The following is an 18,618-nucleotide window of genomic DNA, read 5'->3' on the forward strand; positions in this document are numbered from 1 at the left end:
CTGAGTGTTTGCTCGTTTTGCAGCTATTACTGGTGCTCTTGTACTAAGAGACGTGTGGGTGTGAGAAGGAAGGCAGCAGCGATATGCATTTGCAGTGAAGTGTGAGGTTAAATAAAATCATGATCTGACTGTTTCATTATGTTCACATGCCCATGTATCAGCTATATACTCAGTCTAGGACTGAATATGAAAGTGTCACACATCTGAGAGTTATAAAATATTTTATTTTTGTGTTCACATTTAGACTAATTAATAAAAATATTAGATTTAGGCCATGATCTAGTACTGAAAACTTGTTCTGCAGAGTTTATTTCCAGCTTTAATTTAACAGCTGACCCAGCTAATCTGTGAATTAGGGAATATTTGCACAATAGACAATGTTTAGACTTTGGCTAAGCTATATTTGTGAATATCACCTGCTTGCTTTAGCTACATAGAGTATATGATATTCTGACAGGAGGGTCAGAAGTCCAGGCTTGGAGTTGTCTATCTAATTTAAGAGGCCTGGTTTAATTCAGCTAATTATTCAAACCGTCCTAAGTTACATTTCATGTGTTAATTCCTGGGTCACACTACAATATTCTGACTAAACAATGATCATGTCACTAGGAATAACAGAATTTCTTGTGAACAAAGATCATGATCAGATAACCCTAAGATTAAGATTACATTTTCACATGAGACAGCATTTTCCCCCCAACATTATTGCATGATTCTACCACCATTTTCCGTTCCCTGAAGTCCATGGAATGTCTTGTCAATGCACAAAATGTAAAACTGCACCTAAAGTGTAGGAACAAAACAACAAAGCCACCATCACTGTGCATTGTAGGAATCCAATCAGTGATGGTGTAGAAACAGATTATGGTGGCTTTGTATAATTGACTGATGATCGAAATACTCAGAGGACTACCAGAGTTTGTGAAGCAAATACTTATTCTTTGACTATGTTCTTAAATGGGTTTAGAGATCTGTTACATCTTTGGTGTTGTCTTAATACAAAAAAACCCAAAAAACCAAACAGGCTTGTTTTTTTTTTTATTGTTTTCTTTCATAGATAATCCAGGAAATTTGACAGTATTCTGTAACCATGCAACAATGGCTAGTTCTCTGATTATTGACAATGAGGATGATAATTCATGCTGCTCTTGTTTGTATAATTTAGGTATCGTTCCACAAAGTACAGACAACTGTGCTGCCTATGATGTTTGCAGTAACTAATGATGAAAGATGGACTGCTCAGTTTCTCTCCCAGTGACTTTTCCTCACTTTCCAGCTCAGTCATATCCTTTCTAGCTTTTAATCATGCTTAGTCTATTTTCTTGCAAAGATCACACTGGGTAAGGAGCCAATTTAACAAGTACAATGGTAAAAACAGTCAGTCTACCTAAAGATGTTTAAAATATTGCTAGCTAAGTGTGATTTCCTCACTCTTCACTCAGTCTTCCTCACTCAGTCTTTGATCAAGTTGTTGGATGCTTATCAGTTCAGTTTGTAATCAGATACTTGTAATCAAAGTGTCAAATAATGCACCTTCGCTGCGGTCAGAACGAAACGTTTCAATGCAAATTTCTTCATTTTCACTTTCACTAGAACTTGATCCATGCAAAAGAGAAACATATTTCAGTTAAATTCTACTTCGACATAGCTGGGACTGTGCCTTCATTCTTTATGGTTTTCTTTAAAATCTTTTAGTATAAGGTAAATATCAAAGTATGCATGCATTTTTGTTGGTCTCATACTCAGATGCATCATTTCTAATCAAGACAGAAGCAAGGAAGTTCATGTGACTTTCACAGATATATCCCATATGACTGAATGCAATCATATGGGATACCTCCCTCCTACTTGACCACTATGGATTTTCGTCACTAAATATGTAGCATGCTCTGCACCAGAGAAAGGTTTATTCAATTGCAGGAAAACCAAACTAGGGCCTCACTCTGTGCTCTAATGAAACTTCTCTGTAGTTGTGTGACCTGGTTCATATAGCAGAGTATGTGGATTTTAAAAAGGCATACAGTATACAGTTCATCATCTTACATACAACTATACAGAAATTGATCCAGTATTTACCTTAAACTTGGAGTTGTAACCCGATACAATTTATATGTCTTAATGATTTTGAGACAGGAAGAACTCTTTCATAAGGGGGAAGTGTTAAAGAAAAATCATAGATAGCATCAAAGATTTGGTGACCTCAGATAAGCAACAAAATTCAGAAAGCCTTAAAAGTCTTACTTACGTGTCACATATGAAGTAAGGGATTTTGAATGCAGTGTTTTTGCTATTGTTGTAATTGCTAAAACCAAAAGCCTTTAGTGTGTATTGATTTAAGTGTTGGCTATAGTTTGAACCAATGTTGAATTTAGATACAAAGGGTAGCAGCGGATCTGGAGTGTATCCCAGGAACACTGGGCGCATAGCCAGACACATGTTAACCTGAAACCAGCATGTTTTTGAGAGGTGGGAGGAAACCAGAGAACCCAGAGAGAACATGCAGCACACAGACAGTAACTCAAGCTCAGGATTGACCCAAGCACCATGCAGCTGTAAGGCATTAATGCCATGTCTTTGGAATACTTGTAATAAAATTGTACACCATAATTAGAATATTGTATGTTATTGTGGTGCTCAAAAACAGGATCAGATCAATAAAGCAGTATGCAACAGAAAATATGTTGTACAACAATAGTACAACATATTTTTTTTTATTTATTTTAAAAATGTTTGGTACCAAAGTGCATTTGTAACATCACAGGGTAACAGCCTACATTCAACGTTTCTGAGGTAACCTGGTTATCACTGGCATAAGCTTGCTGGTGCTGATAAAAATCACACCATCTTCTCAAGCAGCAAGAATATAAAAAATACTGTTCTCAGTGCAAAAAAAAAAAAAAAAAAAAAAAAAAAAACCACAAACAAATGAAAACAAACACTTCACATGGAAGGAATTTGAATGAAATAAGTCTCACAGGATTGCACATCTTGCTCACTTTGCACTTCGTTGTTCAGTTATTACAGTATTTAACACAATGTCCATTACTTCAGTGTTTTTTTTTTTTTTTAATTATTAAAACAGGATTCAGGAGCTTGAATTATCCAGCTTGAGATGCGAAGGTTGGCATTACCATCATTTTCATAGATTGCTTTATACTCAAGTAAATGTCTTTTATATAATTAACCGCTCAGTTTGTAGCCGGTGTCCAGCTGCCATCACCTGTTGAAGCACGGTGCTGTGCATGAGTAAATGGAGTTCACCTGGTACGACCTGTTCGGCATCTTCATCTTAGCATCCAGAGGTACAGAGATAGTCTGTGGCTGTGCTTGCCCATGTGACGGGCCACTAGACACCTGCAGTGAACTACTATGGCACAGGTAGGCACTTGAGGCGTGGGCCGAGACCAGCACAGGTGGGCAGCTCTGCTGGCCATATTGCAAGGCCGGTCTGTGGACGTACTGGGCTACTGTGGCACTCTGGCTTTGTGCTGGGAACACAGCCTGCCCTGGCTGTGCACCAGGCTGCTGTAGCTGGCACTTCTGCTTGTTGGCTTCCTTTACATCACTATCATGAGCACTATGAAGAAAATAAAGGTTTACAGTCAGCACAAGTGGAATATGTTATTGCAATGGGGCCAGCAGGGATATTGTTGGATATAATATATGTTGCATTAATGATATCTTGTATCAAAAGGCTTATCTCTGAGTAACAGATAAGAATGTGCTTAGGTACACTAAGTAGTCACTCACAGAAGCAGTCTCTCCACGCAGGGCAGTAACTGCTCCCAGGCGTAGGCGGACAGGCGCTGTAGACGAGGCGGCCAGGTCGGAGCCAAATGCAGGATTACTCGAGATGAAGCCACACAGGCAGCAGCTACTAATGACGGCGCAAATCGCAGAAATGCATGGTCTAGGAATAGAAATGCATTTTTTTTTTTTTAAGAAAAGAGCAATACGAAAAACTTTTAGTGTGTCCAAGAGCTGCTATGTGTTATGAGTAAACAGGCATATGTCTTATTCTGAAAACAGTCTTCAAAATAGTTACGAAGTGAATCCAAATCAATTTAAGTGAATCTTTACCTTGCAAAGAGACTTCCAGAAAGTAATCTGCATACTTGTTCATATACAACATTGTCTTCTCTAAGCAAGCCATTGGCCAGCCATCATGTAGATCTGTTTCACTGACAGCAATTGACAGGTAATACTCGATAAAGTGGGCAGCTGTGGGTAAGTAGAGGTTCCAGTGGAAGGTCTCAAGGAGCAGCAGCTCCATGTGCAATAGGCCCTGTTTGGTCAACACCAGGTTCATGGAGCTCATACAAGTGAGGCTGTTGAGGGTTTCCAGCTTAGGTACTCTGTCCTCTCTCTCTTCAAATTTACCTGTGCCAAAAGGGTTTCCAAGATCAACTTGCATACATGCATTTGCCTTTTTGTAAGGTGCACCTACTATATAGTTGCATTTTGGATACAATTCAATGTAGACCTGCTGTTGCTATGCACAGTTTGTAAGCCTCCCTCTATTCTGTACCTGGAAATATGTGCAATATATGCAATATAATCACTACAAAGCAACTTACTAGCCAAAAGTAGGCACGAAAGAGCCACCATGTGGAGCTGCTGCACAGAGATGTCATAGCGGTCCATGAAGAGGTCCAGCAGATACACAGCCAGGTGTCTAGCTGCAGGACACAGCCTGAACCGGTTGCTCACTATGGCTATGAGGTCTGCAAAGTAGCGCCTAAGGTTCAGTTGTGGGGACTGACCTTTGTAAACAGGCAACCTCAGCTCCTTAAACAAGAGACATGAACATTCATGGTTACCATCAACAGTTGCAGAACAGTTGCACTAGGATTAGAGAGCAAAGTTAGAAGAAAGGAGATAGACCTTGTAGCGCAGAGCATGGTAAATATCTCCAGCCAGTTGGCCTTTCCACCACTGGCCCTCCAGCTCCATTGGGTGAAAAGTGTCAGGATGCTTTTGGATCAGAGAGATCTGAGTTAATGATGCAGTCTATGCAGGTCAACTTACTTTCAGCAAGAAAACAGAGCTTGCAATAAACCGCTCCAGTGCAAACTACTGCAAACGTGCAACTCCCAACTCCTCTAATTGCAAAGGTCACTCCCATTCAATATCCACTCTGTGCTGAGGAGTAATGAGAGGAACAGGTCGTGTGGGACACGCTGATTATCAGCCATTGGTTCAGTCTGTGGCCAATAGTTCTCTCAATCAAGAGCTGCTAATTTACACGCGTTTAACAAGTGACTGCTAAACTCAGCTAAGCTCACAATGAGAAGTTTAGGCAAGTGAGCATCCTGGCTGCTTTAGCACTCCTCAAACAGCCAACTAACATGCTCACCATAGCCTTCAAGCAAAATACTCAGGCTGTTTTATCAGGGGGAAAATGGGAACCTAAACACCATGTGAAATTCCGCATGATTTTTAAAAGCATTCCCAAACATGACTTTAAAAAAAAAAAAAAAACCATTTAACCCCGTGTGTTCCCTAACTCTATCTAGCACTCAACTACTTACCCCTACACAATGAAACATGGATACACACTACCAAATAGCAAACTATCCCGCATATCGAAATGGAGGAAAAAAATAATTCAACGCCGAAAGCGGTGTTTATGTTTATGTTTACGATGAAACATCTAAGTTATAAGCAACAGCAACATGCCACACAGAAACCTTTGCCAACTTCGGCCAATTGGATTCCTCCTTACAATCGCCAAACTTCAGTGCTCAACCAATCAGGAGCAGGCTTGCACTGACGTCACGGAGTCAGCAACCGAGGAGCCAGACTTGTAATCCAGTCGAGGCTTGATGAAATGTTAGCAAAGCCTGCGTGCTGTATGTAATAATACCTTATACAAAAGTTAATATCCTGCATATTTCGCTTAGGTTTATTACCAACTCATATTTACTGTATAGGAAATGAAAAAAAAAAAAAACATGTCGACAGTGTGCTGGAGCTCTAGTAGAGGCCCTTGATTACTCTGCTGAACTCTTCCATGTGAACATGTTCACAAGCTCTACGACCACATGCTAACCTGAAACCTGAGCTGTGGTAGGAAGGGGATAGAATCTGGTGTACTAGGGCAGGGAAGGCGACATGAACCCCTCACGAAACAATCTTGCATCATGTTTTTCCCCTTTGGTTATTTTTTTGGTTTCCTCTGACGTCAATGAATCCTTTTAGTGAGTCAGATCAGTTGGCTTAGTTTACTAAAAAGAACAGACAGACCACTGAATTGCTGCTAAACAGCCTTCAGTAGCACTGACACTTTATCTTTTCAAATTTATCCAGTTATAAGAACTATGAAAAATGTTTGTGATTCCCTCTTATCTGAAAATGCTGAAGTCTTAAATTTTTAAATATCTGATATTTAAAAAATAATAAAATTACATCACAATGCTGTAGAATCAGTAGGTGTTGATTAATTTTCCATAACAGCAGTTCTGACACTAGTGCCAGCCGTAATTCAATTCAGTTCAATTTTATTTGTACAGCACTTTTAACAATGGACATTGTCACAAAGCAGTTTTACAGAAATAAATGGATTAAAAAAAAATATTGTAAATATGTGAATTTATCCCTAATGAGCAAACCAGAGGTGACGGTAGCAAGGAAAAACTCCCTAAGACAATATGAGGAAGAAACCTTGAGAGGAACCAGGCTCAGAATATTCAGATAAGTTTATATTAATGTGCTTGTTCTAATATCTTATTAGAGCAACACCTCATTCACACAATGATAAAATAAAATAATCTAGGCCTAATAATAAATAGATTAAGAAAACATTGTTATATAGGGGGGAGGGGTTTATTTAACATTTATGGAAGGAGTCGCCACTGTTAGTGCTTTGGAAGTGAGTAAGTTTTCTACTTACTGACTGTTTTAAGTTTGTATAAAACACTGAAATTTGTTAAAATCAAAATGGCTTCTGTTGTTTGGACAATCCCAGTATCAGTGAATCGTGACAGTCAGTTAAGACCTATAAACAAGATGCAAGTGCCAGTTCTGGTGCCCGTTGTACCCATGTAGAACTGTTTTGCACAGGTGATATTAGGGATTTGAATGTATGTCCTAATGTTCAACTTAAATTATTGTCATGACTATCGTTAAAATGATTACATTTGTGAAAAATATTTCAACTGTGAATCAGTGGTACTTTCTTTGAGCAGCTACACACTCAGAATAAGCAGCTAAATGCAAAATGCAAATAATCACTGTCCATGATAATATCTTTGTGTTGTGTAGCTGTGTAGAAGATTTTACCTTGACGGGTAAAATATGTTTTCAGTCAGAGTTAAAATCCCCCATAGTAGATGTTTTTCTCTCATTTGATACATAATGGCTTGACCTTTAAATGGATGAAAACATGGGTTGCTTCTTAAAAATATCTGCTGGTTCCCTGAACTGGCTCTAGCTACAGAGCTGGCATCATGTCAATGACAGTAAGAGAATAAATCAACATCTCTGACAAAGACAGTTTCTAGTTACATAAGTTAGTGGCAGTGAGAATCTCCTACATACCTTCTTGTGTCTGTGCACAGACCTGATGAGACCTTCAAAGTACAGTATTTATAATGTAATATGGGTGTCATACAGCCATCTTTCCCTGGAAAATTCTCGCTTAGTTCTCGCCAGGTTGACACTGGTTCCAAACGACAAGGAACTCCGACTGTTATCTGGAGTTCACAGAACCACAGGTATATAACTAGCATTCTATCTGTCCCTTCTCAGACGCCGGGGCAGTGAGTCTCACCTGGTTGACATATGCTACAATGTTGTAAGGAACCAAAATACCTTAGGAATACATTCGTAAAGTGACATATCATAATGAGGCTGTGTGTCCAGCATGCCTATAGGCCATGGTGACATTCACCACCGGTTATATAAACATGGAAGCCCCTTGTGTGGTTCCTCCATAACTGAGGATCAGATGTCTTGTTCTAAGCAGCACCGTAAGGCATGCACTGGGCACAGCAAAGAACACTCTGCAGGGTCCCCTTCATTGAATGCTGCAAGGTCAATCAATTGGATTGCAAAATTGGGTAATATGACGTTAGGCAGGAACCCCAGGTTTAACCACAAGGTCAGTCTAGAGTCACTTGGTGATGAACACATTCAAAGTGAGCTTAGTTTTCAGAGGCACATTTCAGTTTGGCATCTTACATAGGCTCATAGGGGGGCTCTAGCACAAGGGATGGATCCTGTCCTAGATTTTGGAGCATAGTGGATGGAGGTGCCATGCCCTTTTTAGAAAGGTTGTAATAAGTTTATGAGCCACAGCAGAGATGCCATCTACCATGCTGTGATGCGCTGCAATAGCTGGCAGTGAAAATCATTGTCTTGACAGCCATTTTGGGGCCACGATGAAGGATGAATTGTGTAAAATCTGACTCCGGTCTTCTGTTTTGCATGTTAGCAGAAGCCAGCTAATGTAGCAGGCACAACAGTGAACAGTACATGGAAAAGAGAGAGAAAACCACTCACGCTAACAGCACATCGCCAGCTTTAGGACATCTGACCTGTAGCTGTGACTGTAGTCACAAGCTGCTTTGAAGAGGAAGAGCACTTCTTGAGTGATCAACTAATATTTGTGGTAAATGGAATTTTTTTGTGAAATCATGTTTTTTACAACAGGAAATCAAGCTGCTGAAAACTCAAAAGGGTTATGTTATTCATAATATTTCTTTTATGTAACACATAAACTATTACACAGGTGAGTTTGTGCAGATTAACTGTACCATAACAGTGTGTACTCACTGGCCACTTTATTAGAAATGCCTGTACACATGCTCATTCATGCAATTTGTCCAGTTAGCCAGTATCATGTAAAATCATGCAGGTATAGTTCAAGAGCCTTATGCTCACATCAAATACCAGATGGGGGGAAAAATGTGATCTCAGTGACTTTGACTGTGGCATGGTGCCAGATGTGCTGGTTTGAGTATTTCAGAAACTGCTGATCTCCTGACAGTTTCATGCACAACAGTCTCTCTTTACACAGAATGGTGCAACAAAAAAAAACGCCCAGTGAGTTGGCAGTTCTGCAGGCGGAAAAGCCTTCTTGATGAGAGAGGTCAGATCAGAATGGCCAGATTGGTTCGAGCTAACAGAAAAGCTATGGTAACTGAAATAACCACTCTTTACAACCGTGGTGAGCAGAAAAGCATCTCAGAACACACAATACATAGACTAAAACAGGAGAACAGCACATCACCTGTGTCACATCACCTGTGACACCTGCCTGCCAAGAATTTAAGAAGAAGCTGAGGCGACAGTGGGCACAGACTCACTGAAACTGGACACTTGTGTTTGATGTGAACATGAAGCTCTTGACCTGTATGTATTGGACTTCTACCACGTGACTACCTGATTGCATAATTGCATGAAAGAAACAGGTGTTCCTAATAAAGTGGCCTGTGAGTGTATATTGTCTTACAGTTACAGTTCTGCACAAACTCATCTGTAAAGTTTCACTATGCAACACTGTTACATAATTAAAAAGTAATATTAATATTAACACACAGCTTTAAAGTTCTATACATAACATATTTTTTTATATATATAACAAATAATACAAAATAGGAGAGAAAGGAAGCATAATGCTGTGCAGGAAATGCAGGAAAATGCCATGAGGCATGCACATGACGACGTGAAAGTGAGCAAGTGAGCCAAATGATAGGCCTTGGGCTACATACAGCAAGAAAGTGAAGTTGTTTTGGGTTCTCTGAAGGTGTAAGTCTGGCTGAATGCGTTCAACCTGAACTTGCTTAAACAGAGTAACATGATCTTCTGCCTTTGAAGGCGGGCTGTTTGTCGCTGTAGTATTTGGGTGACGTCCACTGAGTTAATATGACTGTTATAAACTGTTGATAGAATCGCTGAAGAGGAAGCACATGTCTGTCCTAGTAAGCTGAGGCCACCGTTTGTATTGCAGGGCTGCAAACAAATATTGCGAACTGCCCATGCAACACATACACACCAATTCTCCGAAAGAGGGGGAAAAAAACAACCCGGATACTTGTTTTCCAGTGAAGTGGCACACGCCGGTAATCGGTGTTGATCGGCTTGGCTGGCTGGGAGCTCGGAGCTGGGAGCTCGGGGGGGAGACGCGCTGTGAGGCTGTGACTGACTGAGTGTCATGGCCGCCGCCCGCTGCTGACGAACCGGGTTACAATATGAGGACGCGCGACACCACGTAAGTCCGTTTGAGCCAGAGGTTTTGCACGCTTTGCTTGTGTATTTGCAGAAAACTCACAACTAACTCATATATCTATCTATTTATCTGTCTATGAAGTTGTTCTTGAAGTGGAAATTGGGTCGAGAGAGTCAGTGTGAGTGACTGAGGGAGGGAGGGAGGGAGAGTATGAGTAGCTAAACTCTGAGCGGTTTGCGTGCTAATTTCCACCCAGGACTTTAAATAACAGGTATTTACTTCATATGGAGTTTCAACACAAACCTCATTTCAAAAAAGTTTCTTTTTTTTTTTTTTTTTTTTTTTTTTTTTACAGACTAACTGCTGCATTGACGGGGAATATGTTTTGCTTGTCCGCCACAGGTGCAAACAAAGCTCAGTTAATAGCTGTGTTGTTGGTAACTACTGTAGCTCTAGGAACTAACTTTCCCTAATGGTGATAAACAAAGCCAGGCGTTTTAATGTTTCTGGATTCTGCTGTACAACGCTATAAACTGTTAAATCGTTTTTTTTAAAAACAGATGTGTGTTTTGTTCAGTTCAGGAGCTGCAAACCTAGAAAATATCTGCAAACCACGAGGCTTTGACACTTTCTACAGGTGCATCTTAATACAGAGACGCCTCTTGCTCTGCATTTACTCCTCTTGCTCTACTCCCACTTTCTCACTTTCTCAAGGTCATAGCTAGAGGTTATCTTCATTTATACACTATTTGCTTTGTAATTAAGATGTTGTAGCCCCTGGTTTAAGGCTCTAAGGCTAGTGGTGCTCAAAATGGGTCCATCCATCCATTTTCTATACCGTTTATCCTACACAGGGTTGCAGGGAGCCTGGAGCCTATTCCAGGGGACTCGGGGGACACCCTAGACGCATGGCACCATTGCACACACACTCACACACCCATTCACACACTACGGACAATTTAGAGATGGCAATCAGCCTACAACGCATGTCTTTGGACTGGAGGAGGAAACTGCAGTACCAGGGAGATCATGCAAACGCCACGCAGACAGGCAGAGGCGGGAATCGAACCCCCCGACCCTGGAGGTGCGAGGCAAACGTGGCAATAATATTATACTGATTATTGAATTCATATAGTTATTTGCCTGTTTGACTGGCCAATTAAATGGGTTTAATCCAAACCTCAATAAGCTCAAAAATGATTAAATAAAGGCACCTTGGACCTAATGTGTTCTGCCTGTACCTTCAATCCAATACCGATCCGGCCTCAGTCCCGTTACTCAATATTAGATAGGTGCATACTTACAGTTTATCCCGTGACCAAGTGTTAATTTATGTGACCTTTGCTTTGTAATTAAGATGTTGTAGCCTCTGATTCAAGTCTCTACGCATTGCAAGCACAGTTATGTTGATAAAACAGCCTATAATGAGCATCAGTACAGATTGCACATATGCCTTCCAGTGAGTAATAACATGGTGGTAATTGTGGTCAGGAGATATTAGATTTTCAGCATTATATAACAACGCACGATAAAATATATACTGCATTTTGTACACATGAAGCGTTATTATTACAGCTTTGTCACTTTAAAATGGTGACATTTACACTTTATACCTCATGCCAAAGTAATAATACTATTTATACTAAAGCACTGTGGAATGTTTGCCCTATTGTCAGGAGATTGCGAGTTCGAATCCTGACAATGTGTTTCACGTGTTTCGGAGGAAGTATATGCTTGCCCCACCCTCTCTGGTTTGCAGATGTCAAGTGATAGGGATGAGTTAGCTTGTGGGTGGGAATTAGGGAGCTCTTTCTAGCTGTAAGTGATAACAGGAACTAGTTTCACAGATGCTCCACATTAACTGTTAATAGTTAAATTTAATAAAAATATGATGTGTTTTGATTATAAAATAAAAAATTCTAATCATTGGCATATTGCTGTTGTATAAGAGGAATAAAATACTTCAGAACGTACTGTTATTAGAAAATAATTAACTCATTATTTACCAATAACAGCCTATAACATCACCTAACTCTCGTCATGTTTTATTCATTGAATAAAGTTTTCTAGAACTTTTTAACACAGCTGCTGTTTTTCACCACTTTATTTTTGGGGATTTCCAAGTCCCTTTGGCCAGCTAGGATCTTACAGTTTATTGTTCGGCTGTCAACAGTATTCTCAAGTTAGGTCAGGTCTTATTGTCAAGCCATTCTTTTACACAAACACTCACCATCCACTTTAATAGGAACACCTGTACAACTGCTCATTTATACAGTTATCCAGTGAGCCAATTATGTGGCAGCAGACAATGCTTAAAATGCATACAGGTTGAAGATTCAACTGTCCAGTTTTGGTGAGTCTGTGCCCTTGATAGCCTCAGATTCTTGTTCTGGGCTGACAGGAGTGGAACCTGATGTGGTCTTTTGCTGTTGTAACCCATCCATCTACAGGTTTGCTGTGTTGTGTGTTGAGAGAAGTTTTTCTGCTCACCACAATTGTAAAGAGTGTGAGTTACTGTAGACTTCATGTCAGCTTAGACCAGTCTGGTCATTCTCCTCTGATCTCTCTCATCAACTAGGTGTTTCAGCTTGCAGACCCTCCACACACAGGATGTTTTTTGTTTTTCGCACCATTCTGTGTAAACTCTGGAGACTGTTGTGTGTGAAAATCCCAGGAGATCAGCAGTTTCTGAAATACTGATCCAACAACCATTACCATGGTTAAAGTCACAGAGATCACACCTTTTCCCCATTCTGATGTTTGATGTGAACATTAACTGAAGCTCTTGACCTGCATCTGCATGAGTGGCTGATTGGATAACTGCATAAATGAGCAGGTGTACAGGTGTTCTTATTAAAGTGGATGGTGAGTGTATACGGTTGAATTAAATGCCGTACCTTCAACAAAACAGGGATTACTGTATACAGGTTATGGACATAGTAGAAGCGGCCTGAGAGAAAGGACAGTCCCTGTGCAAATTACACGTAAACTGTTATGTATCAGATTGTGTATCAGAATTTAAACTATAGATATGAGTAAGCTAGAACATTTCTGAGTGGTAATTAAGGGCAGACTAGAAAGACACTAGAAATTTAGTATATAAATGGTGGTGGGAGACAGCAGGGTGTTAAAGATGCAAAAAAAAAATATCCCAGTACGCATTGATAACTGCATTGTAATTGATATCGTGTGAACGTGACACTAGCAAGAATGGTGGTGGTGGCTCAGTGGCTTTGCGCTACTGATCGGAAGGTTGTGAGTTTGAATCAGGATCCTTCAAGCTGCCATTGCAATGAAAATGATAACTGCATTTTTATGTTACAGGAGTCTATGATATGAACATGGAAGTGGAACAGACAAACCCAAGCAGCCATAATGAGGATCAAGCCGGTGACAATGACAGAGGCAACTGGCGTAGACGCCTCCGACTCAGGAAATCCTCAGCTTTGTCTCACACTGTGAATAGTACAACTGAAGAACAGACGGTCGATGAAGAATTGACCAAGGAGTCATCACAAAACGAACAAAAGGATCACCAAATAGTGGACAACGCTAGCAGCAAGCTCACATTTACTTGCTCTGATTGCAAGGATGGCACAAGATTTAGTCCAGATGGTTTGTTAAAACACTTTAAAAGCTTTCATGGAGGAAAAGGACACCCACCGCCTTTTCCTTGCGACATGTGCAGTTTTGTTGGTTCTGACTTTACTACCATGCAGCAGCATTACCTGAAACACAAACACTCTAGGCTCACATCTGAGATGTGCAGTGACAAAGGTTTGGAAACACCCTCCCAACTCACAAAGCATTGTCAAACACACAACAATCAATATCAATGTGAAAAGTGCAAGTTTTCTACAAAGGAGCTCACACATTTTCTACATAACTCTTGTCCACACAACACTGTACCAGCTATAGACAGTAGTGAAATGTCAGGTGTTAAGCCCATGAATGGTGAACTGAATAGGAATCTTTTGGCTGATGCTGCAGGTGAACCCCAGAAAGATGAGCTACTAAAGCACATGACTACTGCCTGCCATCGTGGGTGGAGCAGAAAGAATTGGTGGAAAAATAGAGATGTTGCCCCAAAAAAACCCAAACAAACTGCTTCAGACATCAAATTCCTGACTCCAAATTCAGAAATCCAGTGGACATCTGCAAAATTTCTGCCTTTCTCAGCTGCAGGTTTGCTTGATGAAAACGGTGAACTACTACATCCAACGCGGACCTTAGAGGAGACTAAGCAGTTTCTGGAAAGGACAGTTAACTGTGGAAGAAAATGGCCAGCGACTCTAAAAGGTGAACCAGATCTCTCATCTCTGTCCTGTCCCGGACCCTTCCTCTCTGAGCCAAAGATGAAGCGAAGTGTCACATCACTTCCTGTACTGAATTCTGGGAACGAACTTTCTGGTCTCATGGAAAAGAACAATATCTCAGTTCCACCTGATTGCACTACAAAGGTTGTTGGTTTCAAGATGGTGGATGGAAAAAAGCATCTTGTTCTTAAAGTCATACCTTCAGCCAAGCCAGAGGTTTCTTCAGACACAGGAGAAGAACCTGCAAGATTAAACCAGGAAGAAAGAAATGATATACAATTAGACCCTCATATTGAGAGGCCCAGTGATCAAATGTGCAGTGAATCAGGCAATATTACCACTGCAGATTCCACAATCAACGGCTACGATTCTACCTCAACTTCACACCAGCCCAAAAAACAAGGACTTGGTGAAGAAGAAGAAGAAGAAGACCAAGATACAATAGGAGATGCATCTCAGGTTGATAACACTGAAAATGACTGTAGCAATGACCTATGTGCGTTCAGTGACAGTCCTGATGCACCTGCACAACTCACTCTCTCAGGAATAGAGGAGGTTTTTAATGTAGTAAGTCAGACTAAGAATGAAAAACCAGCATCTCCTGAGGAAATGTTTAACTCTAATGACACAATTGACCTCAATGGAGAAAATACAGATGTGCCAGGGGAAGAACATTCTGTCAGAGAGGCAGATATCCAAACCCTGCAAACAAATATGCAGGAGATAAGTGACAAACCAAAACACACAGAAAATCAGGAAAGAGCAGCAAGAGATTATCAAGAAATTAATTCTGAGCCTTCCACAAGTCAAGATGATATGAGTGTTGAAGATATGTCTTCCAGTATTTCATCTGATTTTGGCAGCATGGAAGAGGGAATAAACTCCCAGCTCATAACCTTGATGTCTGAGAAAGACAGAAGCCCTGATACATACATGAAGAATGTGGATAAAAAGTCAGTGGAAGAAGCAACTATAATACAATTGCCTCTGGATTACAGGAATGAACAGAAAATGGAGAAAGTTTTAAACTCTCCCACAAATCAAAACGGAGTAGCCATGATAGAATCGAATATTATTGATCCAAACGTAGCTTCCCCTCACAAGAATACTACTGACTCTCTGTTTATTTCCCCAAGTGAACATGGAAGCCTGTTTTTCCAATACAGTGGAGATGAGAACACAAACAACATAGACCCTAGATATGCTCATGTCCCGCCAGATCAGAACTGTACAATGGAAACTGTAGAGGAACCTTATTTACCACTGCTATCGCTCGAAGACTCTTGCCGTAATCCAGACCTGTATCAGACACTCGAAGAGCTCCCCGTTACCACAGTAAGCCATTTGCTTGATGATTCTGAAGTTACGTACAGAGGTAAGCATTAATATTTATAACATAAGTGTTCTGCTCAGATGTTTTTTTGAGTCATGTATTTCTGACCATTGCCCTATGAATCCATGTCGTCAGTTCGCTAATCAGTCCAGAGTGTAAATAAAATGTGTGAATATTTTATTGAATATGAGCTGTCTTCAGCTCATTGGACCAGAGACTAGCAACATGGCTAAAAACATTAGATCAGAAAGAAGACCATTTTCACACACAATATTCACACATTTTATAAGCCGCAGCAGAGAATCTGCTATAGAAGCTCTGCCAGTTCATGGTTGTAGAACTACAAACTACATTTATTTTTAGTTTTGAGACAGTAATTCTTCAAGGACTTGGTTCTGTCTGCTGAAGTACTTTGCTGGGATCCTTGACATCTGCGTTAGGCTATCTGTGTTTTTTTTTTTTTTTTTTCTTTTTTCCTGACATATTTCAGGCTATTTTCTGGTTAGATGTGCCTTCACACATCTTAGATGTTGCTATTGTTTAAATGAGACAGATCAGATGTGTTTTATGTGAAAATCGGCATTTCAAAAAGTGTGGAGAGCCAAGCAGGACAGTGGACCATTTGAATATCATAAGACCAGCACAGTCCTCTAAAGCTATGAAAAAAAAGTAGAGAACCGAACAAAAACCAAATTCTTTCTCAGATTTGACACAATTTTGGAGGACAGTTTTTGGCGTCATGTTTAACCTCTTCAGTATCTTTTACATTTTTGTTACATTACAAATGTACATGAAAATTTATTTCTGAAATACTATATTTGCAACTAGTTCCTCGTGTGCCCTTTAATGTCACATTTTTCAGCAGGTCACTGTCGATATCTTCGCAGGTATTACCTCTCAGTCTGAACCAGGTAGCATGGCTACCCAGCAAGTGGGTATGCACTCACCCAAAGCCATACCAGTAGCAGCAGTGACTAATGACAAGGCCACTTCACAGCTACCACTAATGACTGAACCTACTATCGGCAGTAGGAGACAGCGAGAACCAACCACAAAAGACTCTCAGGGACGCATCTCAAAACCTAAAAGACGGCTTGTTCGAAATTCCCAAGAAAGCAAGTCATCAGCATCTATCCCTTACTGGGAACCGCCTGCTCCAGAAATAGAAAGGACTCTACGGCTCTTTCCTGTTCGCTCCTCACAGCCTGTAAAAGTACCACGTCTAAACCAGCCTGTTGTAGTCCTCAATCACCCGGACACGGATATTCCCGAAGTGGCAAACATTATGAGATCAGTTCACAGGCACAAAGGGGCTGTGCAAAGGGTCGTCCTTTCTCAGGGAACTCTAAAAGCCCTTTCAGAGCTTAACTGTGACACATTCCGTAATATATGTGCAGACAACTTGCAGTCGTCTCTCTACAGAAGAGTGCGGCCTCAAGGGACAGTTAAAGAAAGGTTCATCCTCAATCTGAAGCTGAAGAGGTTAGGTGGGAATAAGTTTAAGGTGGCAAATCTAAGCTCTAATGCTACCCAGCTTCAGTCAGGCTTCAGGTGCTGGTTTTGTGGTCGCCACTTTAAGAACCAGGAGGTGTGGGTAGGTCATGGTCAGAGGCATATTATGGAGGCTACACGCGACTGGAACAAGTTATTCAACAGTGAAGGGCAGGGTAATGGCTCAGAGCAACAATCCTTCTATTGAGCTTGTGTGATTTCATAAGCATTGCTTCATGGAAGCCATTTTTTTTGGTGCATTGATTGTTTTAGAAGATTTTGAATAGGCTGGAACGAGGTTTATACAGCTCAGGGTTCGCAAAACAGGTCATGTAATGTGTATTTCTGGATTTTTGAGCTTTATCAGCATGTCACTCTTAGTAGTGTTAGGTTGATAAACCATCTCAGGGACAGTAGGTCAGAATTATTTATTTGTTCTTTTTACTTTGGTGTCAGTGTACGTTATTGTAAAAGCAATATGCATTATTTATATAAAGATTTCAAAAGCACTTGTTTATAATGTGGTCTGACCAAAATAAAATAGCATTGCTGTAGAATTTATTTAACTGATCTAAAAACAGCACTATCTGTTGGATTACTTTATTTATAGCTTTAATTACGTTCATCTAACTGAAGATGTTGATTTTTTTGTTGAATCTGCTGATAAATATATTAATGAATTATTTGACAAAAATCCATCTTTATTTTTTTTGCATTAATTTAATATGTAATAATTGCTTACTGGTTTTAAGCTGAGCTCATGTCTTTGCCGTTGAGCTTTTTTTTTTTTTTTTTTTTTTTTTTAAATGAGTCTTTGCAAAGCCAGAATTATTTATTCACTTAGATGAAAACAACTGCATTTGAGGCATTTGCTATTTGTTATCTAACCTTACCAGGTGTACATTTTTGCTATGAGAACACAATCAGATTTGACAAATCAGTTATAAAGGTTTTGTGGAATTGTGATATTTATCGACTACAGCATTTCTCTATAATGTTATCATTGTCTTGTATACCAAAGGTGTTGTCTGTTCCCCCCCCCATGCTATGGTGGTTCAGCTGAATTCAGAATTCAGTGTTATCATTGACTGAAGTCCATTTCAACTTCGTTTGTATGTTCCTATTCAAAAAGTGAGAGTTATCTGTATAGATCTGTACATGTTAAACCATTATGTTGTATTTATTCATCTCTAAAAAATGTTGCAAAGACAGATAAATTTGGTTGCTTAGATTATTAATTGACTGTCTGGATAGTTTGTGATGGAGTGGTTATTTATTGTAGCACCTAATTATTTATATTAATGTGA

General features: G+C 40.0%; 2 protein-coding genes across 2 annotated transcripts; one reads left to right on the forward strand and one right to left on the reverse strand.

Annotated features, from left to right (window-relative positions):
* Window positions 1-2,538: 2,538 nt before the first annotated feature.
* ccnj (cyclin J) lies at window positions 2,539-6,196 on the reverse strand. Its single transcript, XM_026942945.3, has 6 exons — window positions 5,532-6,196; window positions 4,885-4,974; window positions 4,578-4,788; window positions 4,081-4,380; window positions 3,751-3,910; window positions 2,539-3,577 (listed from the first exon to the last, which is right to left on the reverse strand). The coding sequence occupies exons 1-6, from the start codon at window positions 5,547-5,549 to the stop codon at window positions 3,217-3,219; spliced, it is 1,140 nt and encodes a 379-aa protein (XP_026798746.3). The 5' UTR covers window positions 5,550-6,196; the 3' UTR covers window positions 2,539-3,216.
* Window positions 6,197-9,735: 3,539 nt separating this feature from the next.
* On the forward strand, window positions 9,736-18,447 carry LOC113537959 (zinc finger protein 518A). Its single transcript, XM_026932719.3, has 3 exons — window positions 9,736-10,213; window positions 13,496-15,862; window positions 16,708-18,447. The coding sequence occupies exons 2-3, from the start codon at window positions 13,507-13,509 to the stop codon at window positions 17,517-17,519; spliced, it is 3,168 nt and encodes a 1,055-aa protein (XP_026788520.3). The 5' UTR covers window positions 9,736-10,213; window positions 13,496-13,506; the 3' UTR covers window positions 17,520-18,447.
* Window positions 18,448-18,618: the final 171 nt, after the last annotated feature.

The sequence above is a fragment of the Pangasianodon hypophthalmus genome, chromosome 3 (assembly GCF_027358585.1).
Source record: "Pangasianodon hypophthalmus isolate fPanHyp1 chromosome 3, fPanHyp1.pri, whole genome shotgun sequence".
NCBI lineage: Eukaryota > Metazoa > Chordata > Actinopteri > Siluriformes > Pangasiidae > Pangasianodon > Pangasianodon hypophthalmus.

Excerpts from the sequence above, each read along its gene's own strand:
- ccnj (XM_026942945.3), bottom strand. Across the intron at positions 4,381-4,577 it reads TTCGTGCCTACTTTTGGCTA|GTAAATTTGAAGAGAGAGAG; the intron begins GTAAGTTGCTTT and ends CTTTTGGCACAG. Across the intron at positions 3,911-4,080 it reads TCTGGAAGTCTCTTTGCAAG|ACCATGCATTTCTGCGATTT; the intron begins GTAAAGATTCAC and ends TTCTATTCCTAG.
- LOC113537959 (XM_026932719.3), top strand. The coding sequence starts at position 13,507 with ATGAACATGGAAGTGGAACAGACAAACCCAAGCAGCCATAATGAGGAT. Across the intron at positions 15,863-16,707 it reads TTCTGAAGTTACGTACAGAG|GTATTACCTCTCAGTCTGAA; the intron begins GTAAGCATTAAT and ends ATATCTTCGCAG.